The 15,583-nt window shown below is 52.4% G+C and overlaps 1 protein-coding gene across 2 annotated transcripts in view; it reads left to right on the top strand.

Annotated features, from left to right (window-relative positions):
* PHF2 (PHD finger protein 2) overlaps positions 1 to 15,583 on the top strand; it is a 67,108-nt gene that overhangs the window by 32,957 nt on the left and 18,568 nt on the right. For both annotated transcript variants that reach the window (XM_038527369.1, XM_038527370.1), the window contains exons 3-5: positions 4,436 to 4,550; positions 12,402 to 12,562; positions 14,445 to 14,586. In XM_038527369.1, coding sequence (XP_038383297.1) covers positions 4,436 to 4,550; positions 12,402 to 12,562; positions 14,445 to 14,586 — 418 coding nt within the window. The remainder of the gene's footprint in view (positions 1 to 4,435; positions 4,551 to 12,401; positions 12,563 to 14,444; positions 14,587 to 15,583) is intronic.

The raw sequence follows: 15,583 nt of genomic DNA, 5'->3' as shown, positions 1-15,583 counted from the left end.
GCAGCTGAGGCTGCTTGGCCTGTGCAGAGAGAGATTCCACCAACTTTCAGAGGCCTGGGTAGGGGCCTCAAGCACCAGCATTTGCAGGCCAGGCCCATCCGAGATGGGGACAGCCTGCCAGGGGTGTCCAGAGGCTGCTCTGCCCACTGCCCACAGCCTGCTGCCACAGAGGGCCTGTGTTGGGGGTCTGCTGTCCCTTCTCTGGTAACACCTATTGGGAGATTCCCTTTCTCAAACTGCCAGCTGGTCCCGTGGGGCTGTGGTGCATCCCGTGGAGCTCCTTGGGGACAGGCTCAGCCAATGTGCCTCCACCGGAGCTTGTGTCCCCACTAGGAGGTGAATTCTGAGGCTGAGCCATGCAGGGGGTGTGCCCTGGTCTACAGGTACCTTGGGGACACCTGGCCCAGGGACAAGACAGATGGCATGGGGGTGTTAATGTGGCCTCCGGTTTCTGGCCTGGGTTGAGGGACATAGGTGCTCATAAAAGGTGCAGTGTGGACGCTGGCCCTGGCTGGGTGCTGATCACAGCCCTGCCATCCTGAGCCCTGGATGACTGGAGGCGTGTGTGTATGTGTGTATGTGTGTGTGTGTGTGTGTGTAGCCACAGCTGGCTCCAGGCCACCAGGAGTCCTGTCACTTCATCCCACCTGGTGTCCACCCACAGGGCAGAGGCTGGACCCCCATAGGTCCTGTGGGGCGAGTCCTGGATCCAGCAGAGGTCAAGGCGGGTGCCGGCACCCCCATTTTGTGGGTTAAGGCAGTCTTGGGGGCTGTGCCCCAGCCACCCAGGAAGCTGGGCGAGATGGGGGGATGTCACCTCTCCTTCTTGGCTTCCCTTTGTGCCTGGCCTGTGCGCCAGGGTCACTAGGGGACCGCAGCCTGCATTGACTCTGGCTTGGGACATGGTCACACGCAATAAAGCAGTGCCAGATGCACACAACCAGCAGGTTTCTAGGCTGCTAACCTCCCCTCGTACCCCCAGTAGCTGGCAGTGCTGGTGCTCAGGGTGTATCTGCTGCAATTCCCCAGACATGACTGTGCTCCCTGCCTTATAGCAGGTCCACGCAATGACTGTCACCTTGTGGGTTAGGGGCCTCCTAACAGCTCGTGAGCCCCAGGGAAAGCTCAGGGCTGGGGGGGGGGGGGGGGGGGCTGGGCAGGGGGCTGGGGTTGCCCCGCACAGCCCTGTGGTGAGGCCAGGGATGGAGCAGGACAGGGCTAGGAGACCCCGCCTGACCCCACAACAGAGCTGAGCGTCCTGGGGACTCTTGCATGAAGTGCAAGAGGGGGGTGTTGGAGCTCACACATGGCGTGACCTCTCCGACATCTCCACATCCTGGAAGCACCTCCCTGACCACGAGCTTGCCCGTGATTGGGGGGCCCCCTGTGCCTGCTGAGACCCTGCCCCTGTGCTGGGGGGTTCCCGCTGCCCTGTATTCCTGCTAAAACCCAAGTGCGGGTGACCCTTCCTGGAACGTATAGCCAGCCACCCCAGGGCACGTCTGCTGGGATCCAGCAGCCCTTCCTGGCTGTGTGTGCATGAGTGTGTGTGCATGGATGTATGTGTACAAGTGCGTGCACATGTGTGTGCACACGAGATTTATGTGTGTACAGGCGTGTGCATGCGTGTGTGCACACGTGATGTGTGTGCACGTGTGTAGATGTGTGCATGAGCATGAACACGCGTGCACGATTGTGTGTATGCACATTTATGCTCATGTGTGGGCTCACATGTGTGTGCAGGTGTGTGCGCGTGCTTTGTGAATCCTGTGAGCTGGGCTTCACTGCTGTGGGTGGAGGCTGCTTGCCATGTCGTGGCCGAGCTGGAGGAACTAAGACTCCCACCCATGTGCGTACGCATGACTGTCACTCCACCCTTGAACAGGTCTGTGTCACTGACTGTGACACAGTGATCTGTTGGCCGCATCTGCTCCAGTCGGATGCTCCACAGTGCGGACCCTCGCCCCCCCATGTCCCCGGGGACCCCTGAGCCCGTGGTCTGCCCTGGGGGCCCTATGTGGGTTTGTGGGGGGCACACTGCATCAAGGATGGGCTCACGGGTTCACCCGATTCACACAGATTTGGGGTCTGAGGGTCCCCGGGAACCTGGAAAGGAGTCCCCGCGGCTGGCTCGGAGGCAGGGGAGGGGCAGCTCAAGGGTAGATGTGGCTTCATGCTCCTGTGGTGGCAGCTGTACCCTCACGGCTCAGCCCTCCTCCCTGAGGGCACCTGTCATCCCCAGCCTTCTCCTGGGCGGATGTGTCCAGGGTGCCTTATCGGGGGTGCATAAGTGGGGGGACACTCGGGCTCCTGGGCCCCAGAGGTGGGGGGAAGGAGCCCCGTGGCACCCACCCTGCCTCTGTCGCAGCTTCGTGTCTGGCTATTGTCCCAGCCATAGGCTCCAGTGCAGTGTCCGGCGGGTAGGTCTGTCCTCGTGGTGCCTGGTCCCGGGTGAGGCCCAGGATGGCCACAGCCCTCAGGGCACCTGCTTCTCAGGCACAGCTCTCAGCAGGCGTGTGGGGTTGCAGTGTTCCCACTGCCCTTTACACCCATAACCCCGGCCACCCTTCGCCTCAGTTTCCCCACATGGCTTCCTGGCCAGGGCCCTCCTGCGGGGCCTCTGCATCCTGGGGCATATGCAGGTGCTGGTCCTGGAGGACCCTGGGGACCCACGGGGGTCCCTCCACAGCAGCTCCCCCCTCACAGCTGCATGAGGGTATCTGTCACCCACCGGCCTCTCCTCTCTGTGGTGTCATTTGTGGCTGCCAGCATGTTCCCCTTCCACATCCTTCTCAAATCCCCAGACGCGCTGGACCCCTTGTAAGCAAGGTCAGGTTCAACTCCCACGGGGGCAGCAGGGAGGCCCCGCTTGCCACGGGCCCCTGATTGCCAAGCACCATGTGGCTGGGGCATGTCCTGATGCAGCCATGGGCTCAGCAAAGGGATGGTGATGTGGACACTGGTCTCAGAGTCAGGGTGCCCTGAGCCATTGTTGGGGTGGTGTCCCGGGCCCTGCCTCAGCCTTGGGTGCCCTTGCTGTCACCCTCCTGGGCTCTTTGGGAAGAAGGGGTGACTCTCAGGCCACCTGCAGCATTGTCGTCCCCCATGCGGAGCTGGGCTGCTCAGTGGGCATTGAGGGGCCAGTGCAGTGCCCGGGAGGGTGGCCATTCCCACCTGTGCCCCTGGGCCCGCTGGTGTTGGGCCGTGCCAAGTGTGGTGAGTGCAGGGAGCTCAGTGAACAGGAGCCTGCCGCCCAAGCAACCTTGCCTGGGGGACGGGCCATGCCTGCTCAGAGGGTACCCCAAGAGCTCCTGGGGCACCCGAGGAGTAGGTGAGACTAGGACTCGTCCCTCTCTATTAAAGATATGGCACAGAGATGCCCAGTCCCTTCTTCAGGGTTGCACAGTGACAGGATGGTGAGGCAAGAAGGATCTGGGCGGCCAACTGGGCTCTCCTCAACTCCCACATGTGCCTGGTGCTCCCGGAAGCCCCAGCCTGGAGTCCTCCGCCCTCACCATCTTGCCAGGTTTCCATAACATGCGTGCAGACCAAGCATGGCAGAAATATCACGCCATTGTTGGCGACGGTCTCGGGGCTGTGACTGTGCAGGGCACGGGGGGGGGGGAAGTGGCATCCCACTCCCCATGCTCGTCTCTGAAGGACAGGTGCCCAGAGGGTCCACTCGCAACCCTCATGTCCAGCTTCATCCAGCCTATTCCAGACCCTGTCCAGCAGCCTCAGTCCCCAGGAGCTGCCCTGAGTGGGGGCAGGGGCCACAAGGAAATCACTGGCTTGCAGTCCAGTGGGGGTGTGAGTGTGCGTGTGTGCACTGTGTGGGTATGCCTGTGCGGGGAATGTGTCTAGTAGGGGTGTGTGCACTCGCTGTGTGTAAAAAGTCCAAGGTGGGGGCCCCCGTCCTGGGAGCACACACCAGGACGGGAGAGTCAATGGGAGCAGGCAGGTTGGGGGTATGTGAGGGTGGACACACTGGGGACGTGGGTGCGTACAGCTAGGGGGTGAGGAGGCCAGAAGCTGCGGTGCCCCAGCTGTGGCTGTCGGGGCAGCGAAGGTCCCTGCAGGGAGGTGACAGGCTTTGGGATATTTGAGGACAAGTCAGAGGGATGGTGCCCCGAAGGCTGGCCTTGGGGGGACTTCCAGCAGGTGCCTCTGACGCGACAGGCTTTCAGCAGACTGGGTGCCAGTGGAGAGCGTCCCGGGGCCACCCCAGGTGCTGGGTGTGGTCGCTGAGCCAGAGGACTGGTAGGGGTGGGGCGGGTGAGGAGGTCACAGGGTGGAGGGAGGTGGGTGCGCCGGGCCCCAAGGACCTCGAGGGCTTTGCTTCTGGGGGGCTGAGGTGTGCAGCGTTGGCAGCTCCCTGGCTGTCCTCCCAGCCCTCCCTGGCTGTCCTCCCTGAGCTGCCCCTGTCTCCCCACAGTGAAGAAGAAGCGGGCCTGGCACAAACACGGCCCAGGGCAGACACCCGACGTGAAGCCCGTGCAGAATGGCAGCCAGCTCTTCATCAAGGAGCTGCGGAGTCGGACCTTCCCCAGGTGGGCGGCAGCAGCCTTGTCCTCCCAGGGCTCGGGAGCACGGCCTTCCCTCCAGGGGCTCAGTGCAACCCCCAAAGCTCCAGGCACCCTGGCTCTCCCTTCTCAGCACTTCCAGGTACAGGTGTTGGGGACCCTCTAGGCACATCAGCCCCCCTGCCTGGTGTGGGCCTTGGAGCCATCCTGAGGAGAGGCTGTGGTCCTCAGGTTTGTCCGGTCCCGCAACGGGGCTGGGTCCCGCCCAAGACCACCCTCCAGGTGTGGCCGATCCCAGCCCACACGGGATGGCCTTTCCTGTGTCCCTGGGCCTGGCAGGCTCTCCCTGGGTCCCCCTCTCGGGGGCCCTGTGTCCGGGGTGAGGGCAGGGGAAGCACTGCTGAAAAGCGGCACCTGCCACTGGACCTGCTCTGAGCCCTCACCCTGGCCCCTCACGCCTGAAGACTTTGTTGGTCTGACAATGTCTTTGCTTCTCCTCGACTTTTGAAGAGTAATTCACTGGGCACAGAATGCTACGTGGGGAGTGTTTTCCTTAAACAGTTCAAATATTTCCCTCCGCTGCCTTCTTGCACGCACAATTTCTGGTGAGAAATCCAGTGTGACTCTTACCCGTGATCCTCTGTGGAGAAGGTGCTTTCCTCCTCTGTCTTCTTTCTCTTCCCCCACTTTCACTGGGATGTAACTCATGCCACTCAGTTCACCCGTTTGAAGTACGATTCAGTCTCTCTAGTGTAGTCACAGATGTGTGCACCACTACCAGCTAGTTCTAGAACGTTCCCGTCACCCCCAAAGTTTTTATTTAATATTCTGCTGTTTGGGTGGACCATATTTTGTTTATCCATTCATCAGCTGACACATTTGGATTATTTCTGATTTTTGGCTCCTGTGACTGTTTCTGCTGGAAACATTCTTGTACAAGATTTTGTTGGACATATGTTTTTGTGTTTGTAGGAGTAGCTCTGTATTCAGTTGTCTGGGGAACTGCCAGCCTGTTTTCCAAAGTGGTCACACCATTTTCTGATCCCAGCAGCAGAGCGTGAGGGTTCCAATTTCTTATCGCCCTTCCCAGCACATCATCACCTGGCATTTTGATTCTAACCATCATTCTAGGTGTGAAGTATTCTCTCACTTGGGTTTGGTTGCCATTTCCCGCTGATGAGTCACGTTGGGCATCTTTTCATGCGCTTGGTGGTCATTTATATGTCTTCCTTGGAGAATCGTCAATTCAGACCCTTTACCTATTTTTAATTTTTTGTGTCTTTCTATTATTGAGTCATAAGAATTCTTCCTTTATTTCAGATACAAGTTTCTTAACAGATACATGATTTATGAATACATTCCCCCTTTTTGTAGACTTTTCACCTTCTCGCTTGTATCCGTTGAAGCACAAACATTTGTCATTTTGAGGGAGTCCAGGTTATCCATTTTTCATTTTATTTGTGCTTTTGTTGTCATAGCTGTGGATCATTTGCCAAGTCCAAACCCAGAGTCATGAGGATTTATCCCGATGTTCTCTTTTTGAAGAATTTTATAGTGTTTAGGTCTTACGGTTTGGTCTTTGATACATTTTGAGTTAATTTCTTCATATAGTGTGAGGTAAGGATCTAAGTTGTTTTGTTTTATTTTTGTTTTATTATTATTAATTTTTTTTTGCATGTGGCTCTCCATTTGTCCCTGCACCATTTGTAAAAAGACAATCCTTTTTCTACTAAGTGGTCTTGGCCCTTAGCTAGAAGTGTCTGCATTTATTTCTGGACACTCTATTCTATTCTACTAATCTCTGTTTACCCTCAGGCCAGTCTCAGGCTGTCTGGATTACTGTGCTTTGCAGTATGTTTTGAAATGACTAGTGTGAGTCTTCCAACTTTGTTTTTCTTTTTAAAGATAATTTTGGCCATTGTGGGTCTGTTGCAATTCCATATGAATTGTAGAATCATCTTGTCGAGCCTACAGAGAAGTCAGCTGATACAGATTATGTTGAGTCTGTACATCAGTAGGATCAGAGTACTGCCACCTGAAAAATGCTCAGTCTTCTGGCCCCCAGACATGGATATTTTCTCATTTATTGAGATCTTTTAAATTTCCTTCAAATATATTTTTCAATTTTCAGAGTATAAGTTTTGTAGTTCCTTTGTTAAATTTATTCCCAAGTAATTTATTTTTCTTGATGTCTTTTAAATGGGACTGTTTTCTTAATTTTATTTTATGGCTACTGTACTGAAATAGTTTTTTGTATATTGATTTTGTATCCTGCAACCTTGATGAGCTAGTTTTTTAGTCCTAATAGATTTTTAATAGGTTTCTTACAACTTGCTATATACAAGATCATGTCATCTGTGAATAGATCATTTTCTTTATTCTTTTCCAGTCTGTGTTACTTTTTTTTTTCTTGCCTAATTGCTCTGGCTAGGACTTCTAGTAGAACATTGAGGAGAAGAGGCTGGGCCAAGGTGACCAGGGCCACAGTCTTCTCAGTACAGTCTCAGTTCCATGAGTGTGGGCTGGGTGGAAGAGAGCCCTTGTGTCTTGGCTGCCCTCACACAACACTTAGAACCAGCAACAGACAGCTAGGGGGAGAAGGGCTGCCGTCCTTCCAGGAGGAAATCCCTCTGCCTGGAAGGTGGGAAGCACTCCCATTCAGCATTCCTGTGTCCCTGGCTGCCACTTGACAGAGGGGAGTCTCCTCACCAAGCCAGGGAAGTGAAGGGAGACATGGTCACATGCCTTTCCTACCAAGTTTTCATAGATTTTCTGTACTAGATGTTTCTTCATTTGCTGTCTGCTCTTAGAACCATTTCCAGAGATTTTGAATCGTTGTTTTTCAAAATAATTTTCACCAGTTTCCCTGGGTGGGGTTAGCAGAGCTCTTCACACCATCGTGGTAGAACAGGATCTTTCTCATCTGCCTTTGTCAGGATACCATCTTTCATGTTTTGCAGTTTGGTTATGACATGCCTAGGAATCGTGTGGGTGTTTATCCTGCTCAGTGTTGTCTGAGTTTTCTGGATCTGTGGTTTCATATCTGTCATTATTTTTAGACAATTCTCAGCCACTATTACTTCAAACGTTTCTTCTGCTCCTCTCTCTCTCTCTCTCTCTTTTCTTTCTGTCTTCCCATGATGCATGTTACTCTTTCTGCAGTTGTTCTCCACTGCTTGGATATTCTGTTTCTTGCCTTTTTCATTCTTTTTGCTCTTTGCATTTCAGGTTGGGCAGATTTTATTGACTTAACTTCTAGCTCACTGATTCTTTTCTTAGTCATGTCCAGTCTACTGATGAGCCCATCAAAGACATTCTTCATTTCTGCCACACTTTTTAATTGTTTCTATCATTTACTTTTGATTTTTAGAGTGTCCACTTCTCTACTTGTATTTCCCTTCCATTCTTGCATGTTGTCCACTTTTTCCACTAACACTCCTAACATTTTATTCATAATTTTAAAAAATTTCCTATCTGATAATTCCAAATTCTTGCTATATCTGAGCTGTTTTCTGATAAATTAAAAAAATATTTTTTAAATTGAAGTATAATTAACATACAGTATATACTAGTTCAGATGTACAAGGTAGTGATTCAGCAATTTTTAAAAATATTTTATTTATTTATTTGACAGAGTGAATGAGCACATGAGCAGGGGGAGAGGCAGGGAGGGAGAAAGAGGGAGAGAGAGAGAATCTTAAGCAGACTCTGTGCTGAGCGTGGAGCTGACACGGGGCTTGATCTCAAGACCTGAGCTGAAACCAAGAGTTGGATGCTTAATGGACTGAGCCACCCAGGTGCTCTGTACATCACTTCAGTACTCACCAGGATAAGTGTCCTCTTAATACCCATCACTTATTTCCCCCACTGCCTCCCACCTCCCCTCTGGTGACCATCAGTGTGTTCTCTATAGCGAAGAGTCTGTTTCTTGGTTTGCCTCTCTTTTTGGTCCTCCTTATGCTCATTTATTTTGTTTCTCAAATTCCACATATGAGTGAAATCCTATGGTAGTTTTCTTTCTCTGATTTATTTTGCTTAGCATAATACTCTAGTTCCATCTATGTCATTGCAAATGGCAAGATTCATTCTTTTTTATGATTAATATTCCATTGTGTATATACCACATCTTCTATATCCATTCGTCTATGGATAGACATGTGGGCTACTTCCATCTCTTGACAATTGTAAATAATCCTGTTATAAACATAAGGGTGCATCTTTTTGTGTTGTGTTGTTTTGTTTTGTTTTTAAAGATTTTTTTATTTATTTACTCATGAGAGACACCAAGAGAAAGGCAGAGGTACTGGCAGCGGGAGAAGTAGGCTCCCTGCGGGGAGCCCGATGCAGGACTTGATACTAAGACCCCGGCATCATGACCTGAGCCAAAGGCAGATGCTCAACCACTGAGCCACCCAGGCTTCCTGGGGATACATCTTTTTGAATTAGTAATTTCATTGTCTTTTGGTAAATACTCAGTACTCAGTAGTGGAATTATTAGACCATACAGTATCTTTATTTATTATTTTTTGAGGAGCCTCCATACTGACTCCCACAGTCACCAGTCTGCATTCCCAGCAACAGTGCACGAGGGCTCCCCTTTCTCCACATCCTCACCAACACCTTGCCAACACCAACACCTTGCCAACACCAACATTTCTTGCCTTTTTGATTTTAGGCATTCTGACAGGTGTGAGGTGATTTGCTTTGTCTCCTCATACTATGGGTTTCTTGCCTTTTGATTGGCATGCCTTGTGATTTTTTTTTTTGTTGAAGGCTGGACATGATGTATTGAGTCAAATGAGCTGAGGTACTTACACATTTAGAGTGAGGGACTGGGCTGTGTCCATGGTGGCTGTAGGTGCCAGACACATCGCTTCTCATAGTTTCCTTCCCTGTTTTCCTTGGGCTTCCCTAACAACTCCTTCTTAAATGGAATCTGTCTTGCAGTTCTCTCCATTATGCTCCACTGTTGTTATGCTGTTATATGGTGATCAGGGTTAGGGCAAGGGGAAGTGTTCTATAATTGAATAGTAAACTTCAGTGCTTCAGTGGGCCTGGGGCTCTGGGCTCTTACCTTTGGAAGCATTTCTTGGCCTTTGCTTTTTCTCTCCCTTCCTGAGACAGGAAGCTAGTGGGGGCTGGAGGAGGCCAGCTGCCCTTCCCCCTGTCAGATGAGGACCTGGTTAAGTGCGCTCTCCTGGAAGGTAGACTTTTGTTATGGAGGACAAACACAGGCGCTTCCCCCCAACCCTGCCTGAAGTAGGAGCAGATCTTCACCAGGAGAACCTGCAGGTAAAACCCATGACCATGTGAGTCTCCTCTGAGACTGAGCCCCCATGAGTTCTTATCCCTGCAGCTAGTTCACACTCCACCTCTGCTCTTTGTCAAAAATTACTGTTTAGACATTCCTCCCACTTACCACCTTTAGCAGCTTCTGCTTCAGGTAAGATTGCCTCAATTAGGGTTTTCTGTATTTGCCTCTCGCCCCAGGTTTCCAGGGTGGCTGCTTGCCCTGTAGCCCTAATTCTCTGTGAATCTAAGAAAATCTGTTGATTTTCAGTTTGTTCAGACTTTTTCTTGCAAGGACAGGAGTGACTATTTCCAAGCTCTTTACATGTTGGAATTGAAACCAGAAATCAGCCCCATATTACTGTAGCCCTGTCTAGTTAATTGGATGCCTTTTTATTGTTGAGTTTTAATAGTTCTATACATGTTCTGGATACTTGTCACTTATCAGATACTTTCTCCCATTCTGTGGATTGCCTACCCACTTTCTTGATGGTATCCTTTGAAGCAAAAATGTTTATAATTTTGATGGAATCTAATTTATTTATTTTGTTGTTGTTGCTCATGGTTTTGGCTTCTGAGAAACCATTGCCAAATCAGGATCAAGAAGATTTATGCTTGTGTTTTCTTTTGAACATTTTATAGTTCTAGCTTTTGTATTTAGGTCTTCAGCTCATTTTGAATTAATTTTTGCATATGATGTGAGGTAGGGATCCTGCTTCATTCTTTTGTGTTCATTCTTTTTTGTTCTCCCGTTTGTCATTCATGGAAATGGCTGTTTTTTCTCCATTGAGTTATCTCGGTGCTCTTGGTACAAAGCAGTCGACCATAGATGTTTGGGTTTATTTCTGGACACTGGATTCTGCTCCACTGATCTGTATGTCTCTTCTCTCTTCTCATGCCAGCACCACACAGTCTTGATTACTGTAGCTTTGGAGTGAATTTTGAGATTGGTAAGTGTCTTCAACTTTGTTCTTCTTTTTAAAGACTGCTTAGGTCATCTGGGTGCCCTGCATTTCCATTCAGCATCCCAAGTTCAGCTTGTTAGTTTCTGCAGAGAAGTCTGCAGGTGGTGTGATAGGGACTGTGTGAAACCCGTAGCACAGTTTTCCATTATGCTTTGAGTCCCGTTTCTTTCTTCTAAATTTGATTGCTGTCTTGTTGAATTATCCTTTAGTGGTTTAGGAAATACTTATAGATGTAGTCTCTGTTTTTGAAAATGTTTTCATTTTATCCTTATTCTTGAATGATTCTGATTTTTCTAAAATGGATCTAAAATTTGAGAGTAGGGCAGCCCAGGTAGCTCAGCAGCTTAGCACCGCCTTCAGCCCAGGGTGTGATCCTGGAGACCTGAGATTGAGTCCCAAGTCAGGCTCCCTGCATGGAGCCTGTTTCTCCCTCCGCCTGTGTCTCTGCCTCTCTCTGTGTGTGTCTCTCATGAATAAATAAATAAACAATCTTATAAATAAATAAATAAATAAATAAATAAATAAATAAATAAAATTCAAGAGTAAAAGTTATTTTCCTTGAACTCTGAAGATGCAGTTCTATCATCCTTTGGCATCTCTGGTTGCTCATGAGGTGTCTATTGTCAGCCTAGGGGCTGGTGTTTTGCTTGGTTGGTTTGGGTTGGTAAAAAATCTTTTTTTCTCTGAAAACTTAAGATTGTCCCCTTGTCCTTGATGTACCACAGACATGCTACACAGCTCCCAGATATGTGTTTGTTTTTATTAATTCTACTCAGGACTCAGTAAGTTCTTTAAATTTGAGGAATTATCTTATCTCAGTTCTGAAAAATGTTCTGTTTTCTTTTTAAATAAGCACTCTCCATTCTCTGTATTATTTTTCAAATTTCATCAAATTCACCATTTTTTTCAGGCAGCTACCATTAAACGCATCTGTTGAATTTAAAATTTTTTCAAACATGATGTTTTTCACGTCTAGAATTTCCACTCACGCATAGTCAAAGCTTCCTGCTCTGTTTTCCTCCCTCCCTGCCTCATCCTCCCGGGGCCTTTGCCTGTCCCTGCTGCCCTCTGGGCCTGGACGGCTGCCCTGGCGCTGTCTCCTGTCATCCCCCGCCCCCCAGCTCTGCTCTCTGCCTGGGCTTGTGGCCCTGTCTGCCCCTCCCAATGTCTGCCTCGATTCTGGTCCAGCTCCTGGTCCCCATGGCATGCCACTGGGCATGAATGGCCAGGGACCTGGGCTGCCTCCAGGTCCTGTGCCCGGCTTGCCTCAGGGGTCGGTTCTCCCTGAAAGGTTTGTGTCCATCTGCCATGTCCTCAGGCCTGGCCCCACTCCACATGAGATGTGAGGTCTGAGCACTGGAGGGGAATCCTGTGCAGGGGAGGCTGGGCAGGTGGAGGGAGGGAGAAGGGCGGAGACCTCGCTCACATGTCTGCCCCTCCCTGCCTGTCCCCATCCTGGGCCTCCTGGACCCCGACGACCCAGTCTGTGCCCCATGGCTGCCCCAGGGCGTGAGGGCACATGGCAGGAGATCGGGCCGTGGGTGTCCATATCCAGGCCCATCCGGGTGCTGCGGGGCAGGAGGCCCCAGGCTGGCATGACCCCCTACCTCCACTTTTCCCACAGCGCGGAAGACGTGGTGGTCCGCGTGCCGGGCAGCCAGCTCACACTGGGCTACATGGAGGAGCATGGCTTTGCTGAGCCCATCCTCGTCCCCAAGAAAGATGGGTTGGGCCTGGCAGTCCCGGCCCCCACCTTCTACGTCAGCGATGTGGAGAACTACGTGGGTGAGTGGCCTACTGGTCATGGGCCCCAGCTGGTCCCTGTGCCCATGAGCTGGGCTTCCTTCATGCCCTTCTGGAATGAGACCCCTGTCCCACTAAATGGCTCCTCGTCAGTTACTGTGGCTGCAAAGTGGGGACTGTCTTGGGACTGGTTCATCCTGCCAGCGGTGGGGGGGTCCCTTCCTGGGGTTTGTGCTGCATCCCCTTGGCCCCTCCTGGGCCAGCCTGGTTCCCGGCCTCACTGAGTCCTCCACTTTCAGTTCATGCCGCCCTGTCCAGCATGGCATACATCCCCTGGCAGCTCCCAGCGCTGTAGGCATTGTGCCCATGTGCTTGGGCATCATCTCTGAGGCCATCTCCCCAGCAGGGATACCCGTGGAGCTGGGGTCCTCGCAGTGGCTGGGGCTCAGGGATGGCTGAGTGGCCAGTGCAGGAGGAGGGAAGACCCTGGAAAGCAGATGTCCAGGCCCCCCAAGGGAGAGGCACCACCCAGCACCTGCAGTGACAGCTAAAGTCAGGGCTTGCCCTCTGCCTTCCCTGAGCTGTCTCCACCTGGAGCTGTGTCATTTTGTTCCATGGCTGTGTCCCTGGGCCCGGCTAAGCCAGCTACATAGGCCGTGGCTCCCTCATGCGTTGCCCCACGCGCTGCCCCACACGCTGCCCCTCCTGCCACGGGCACCTGCAGGAGCGGCAGCAGCTTCCCTGAGGGCAGGGGGCCCTCAGGCTGTTGCCACAAATGTCTTCCCTTCTCCTTGTTTCATTACGGACCTTGTCACACCCACATGACATGGGAAGTGGGGTCTCCGTGTCCAGTATTGGCCACAGGACCACGAGATTTCTATGGTTTTGCTGTGTCCTCACACCTGACATTTCAAGCCAATGTCTGCTTTGTACGTCATTTTGGCAGATGTGAGAAGCCGGTAGGGGCCCTAGGCCAGCTCTCCGCAGCAGGGACAGAGCTGCCTTGGTTACCGCAGGGCCCTCTGGGTGGCTGTGAGGGCAGCACCACTTCCCTTGATTATTCCCCTCAGCCTCTCCCCATGTCCAGACGGTTGGAGGATCAGGCCTGTTGGGGTTTTGGGCCAACAGCAAGCCTGCGATGTCCATAAACCTGTCCCAGGGCCTGCTGTTCCGCCTGGGCCCCCGCCCGGGCCTGGATGGAGAGGCACAGCTGGCTACGCGGCCCCGGGGACTGAGACGACAGCGAGGCTGTCCCCGCTGAGCATCTTTCTGCCACTGCTAATTTTGAGTCAGACGTGATGCGCTTGCCCTTGCCCGTTCCTTGATTGCCTAGATCCTCCTGTCACCAGCGACTTGACGCTGACTTTTTCCTCATCAGCTACAGAAAACTATTTTCCCTTTTACTTACCAGTTTTTGGGAAAAAAAGTTAGTGCCCTAGAAGTGTAGGAGTTTTTAATTTTTTTACCTTTTGAAAGTGGAGTGTGCCCCAGGCTTGATTTGGGGCGCACCTGGACTAACTACCCACTTGTGGTATGTTCGTCAGAAGTCCCTGTGTGGAAGGGAGAAGAAATGTGTGGGAAATATCAGAAAGGGAGACAGAACATAAAGACTCCTAACTCTGGGAAACGAACTAGGGATGGTGGAAGGGGAGGAGGGCGGGGGGTGGGGGTGAGTGGGTGACGGGCACTGAGGGGGATACTTGACGGGATGAGCACTGGGTGTTATTCTGTATGTTGGTAAATTGAACACCAATAAAAATTATTTTATTAAAAAAAAAAAAGAAGTCCCTGTGTGCCTGCGTCCCATGTGTCCACTCGCTGTCTGGCCCCCCTCGCCGTGGCAGTCAGGGGCGGGCGGGGGTGGACGGCCCACCTGGGTCCCCGCGCGCACCCTGCCCCACTCACCACCTCCTCCCACCCGCAGGCCCAGAGCGGAGCGTGGATGTGACAGACGTGGCCAAGCAGAAAGACTGCAAAATGAAGCTGAAGGAGTTTGTGGACTACTACTACAGCACCAACCGCAAGCGGGTGCTCAACCTCACCAGCCTCGAGTTCTCTGACACCAGGTGCGCGCCGCCCATGGAGTAGCCCACACGCACTCAGGTGGCAGGGCCGCTGCACTTGCTTGCCCTTTCTCCTCTCGTGCATCGTGCATTGTGACAAATCCAAACAAAAGGATCTGTTTCATCGTCTGGCCAGCCCCTATCCTGCCCCCCAGCCAGAGCCGGAGGTGGTGCAGATTCTTCCAGAACGCACATCCTTGCACCACACATGGGCTTACGTGCTTCCACATGCCCCTACCACGGGCTCATGTGCCTGCACACCCAGAGGTGCACTCGTAGTGTTGCTCTGTGCCCTGCCCTTCCCGTTGATTCAGCCCGAGCTCTGTGTGCTGGGCCTGCTCTGCCAACTGCTGTTCTCGGGGCGGAGGCCCCATGGGTTGCGCTCTGAATGTCTGGGGCCCACCGAGGTCCCGGCCTCTGGTGTCAGAGGCTGGCCGTCCGTCGGTCCTGCCCTCCCAGGACCAGGGCTCCGTGTAGCGGGGCCGCGTCTTCCTGCTCCTTGGTTGCACTCCTGCCTCTCCAGCTGGCCTCTCGTGCACCACAAGGCCTGAGTTGTTGATGGTTTAGTTTAAGCCTGACTTCACTCTTGGATCCTGTCCACCTTGCCAACTTCTGAGAAGCCCACGAGTCAGCCAAGTAGCTCGTACAGAAGGGCGGGTAGGACAGTGTAGTCCAGAAAGCCCAGGGAGACGTAGAACCCCGGCAGGGTATCGTAGCTGCTGTTGGTTGTGTTTGAGCTTCCTGTCGGCAAAGGCATAAAGGGAAATAGAATGGATTCCGTGGCACTAGGAGAAATGGGCGAAAGCTGCCTGCTATGCATTGTCAAGGAGGCTGAGCTGTGACCATGGCCATGGATCACACCCGGACTGGTGCCACCGCCTGATCTGCTGGCCAGCCTGTGGTCCTCATAGGCAGCTGCAGGTGTGGAGCTGGGGTGGTTAGAGCTTTGGCTTGGGGTTCCCCTTGGGCCTCTTGGGGCCACTCCTTTGCTGGCAGAAGG

This window comes from Canis lupus, chromosome 1, assembly GCF_011100685.1.
Source record: "Canis lupus familiaris isolate Mischka breed German Shepherd chromosome 1, alternate assembly UU_Cfam_GSD_1.0, whole genome shotgun sequence".
NCBI lineage: Eukaryota > Metazoa > Chordata > Mammalia > Carnivora > Canidae > Canis > Canis lupus.
Note: the sequence above shows the minus strand (reverse complement) of the source record. Positions and strands in the feature narration are given on the sequence as shown.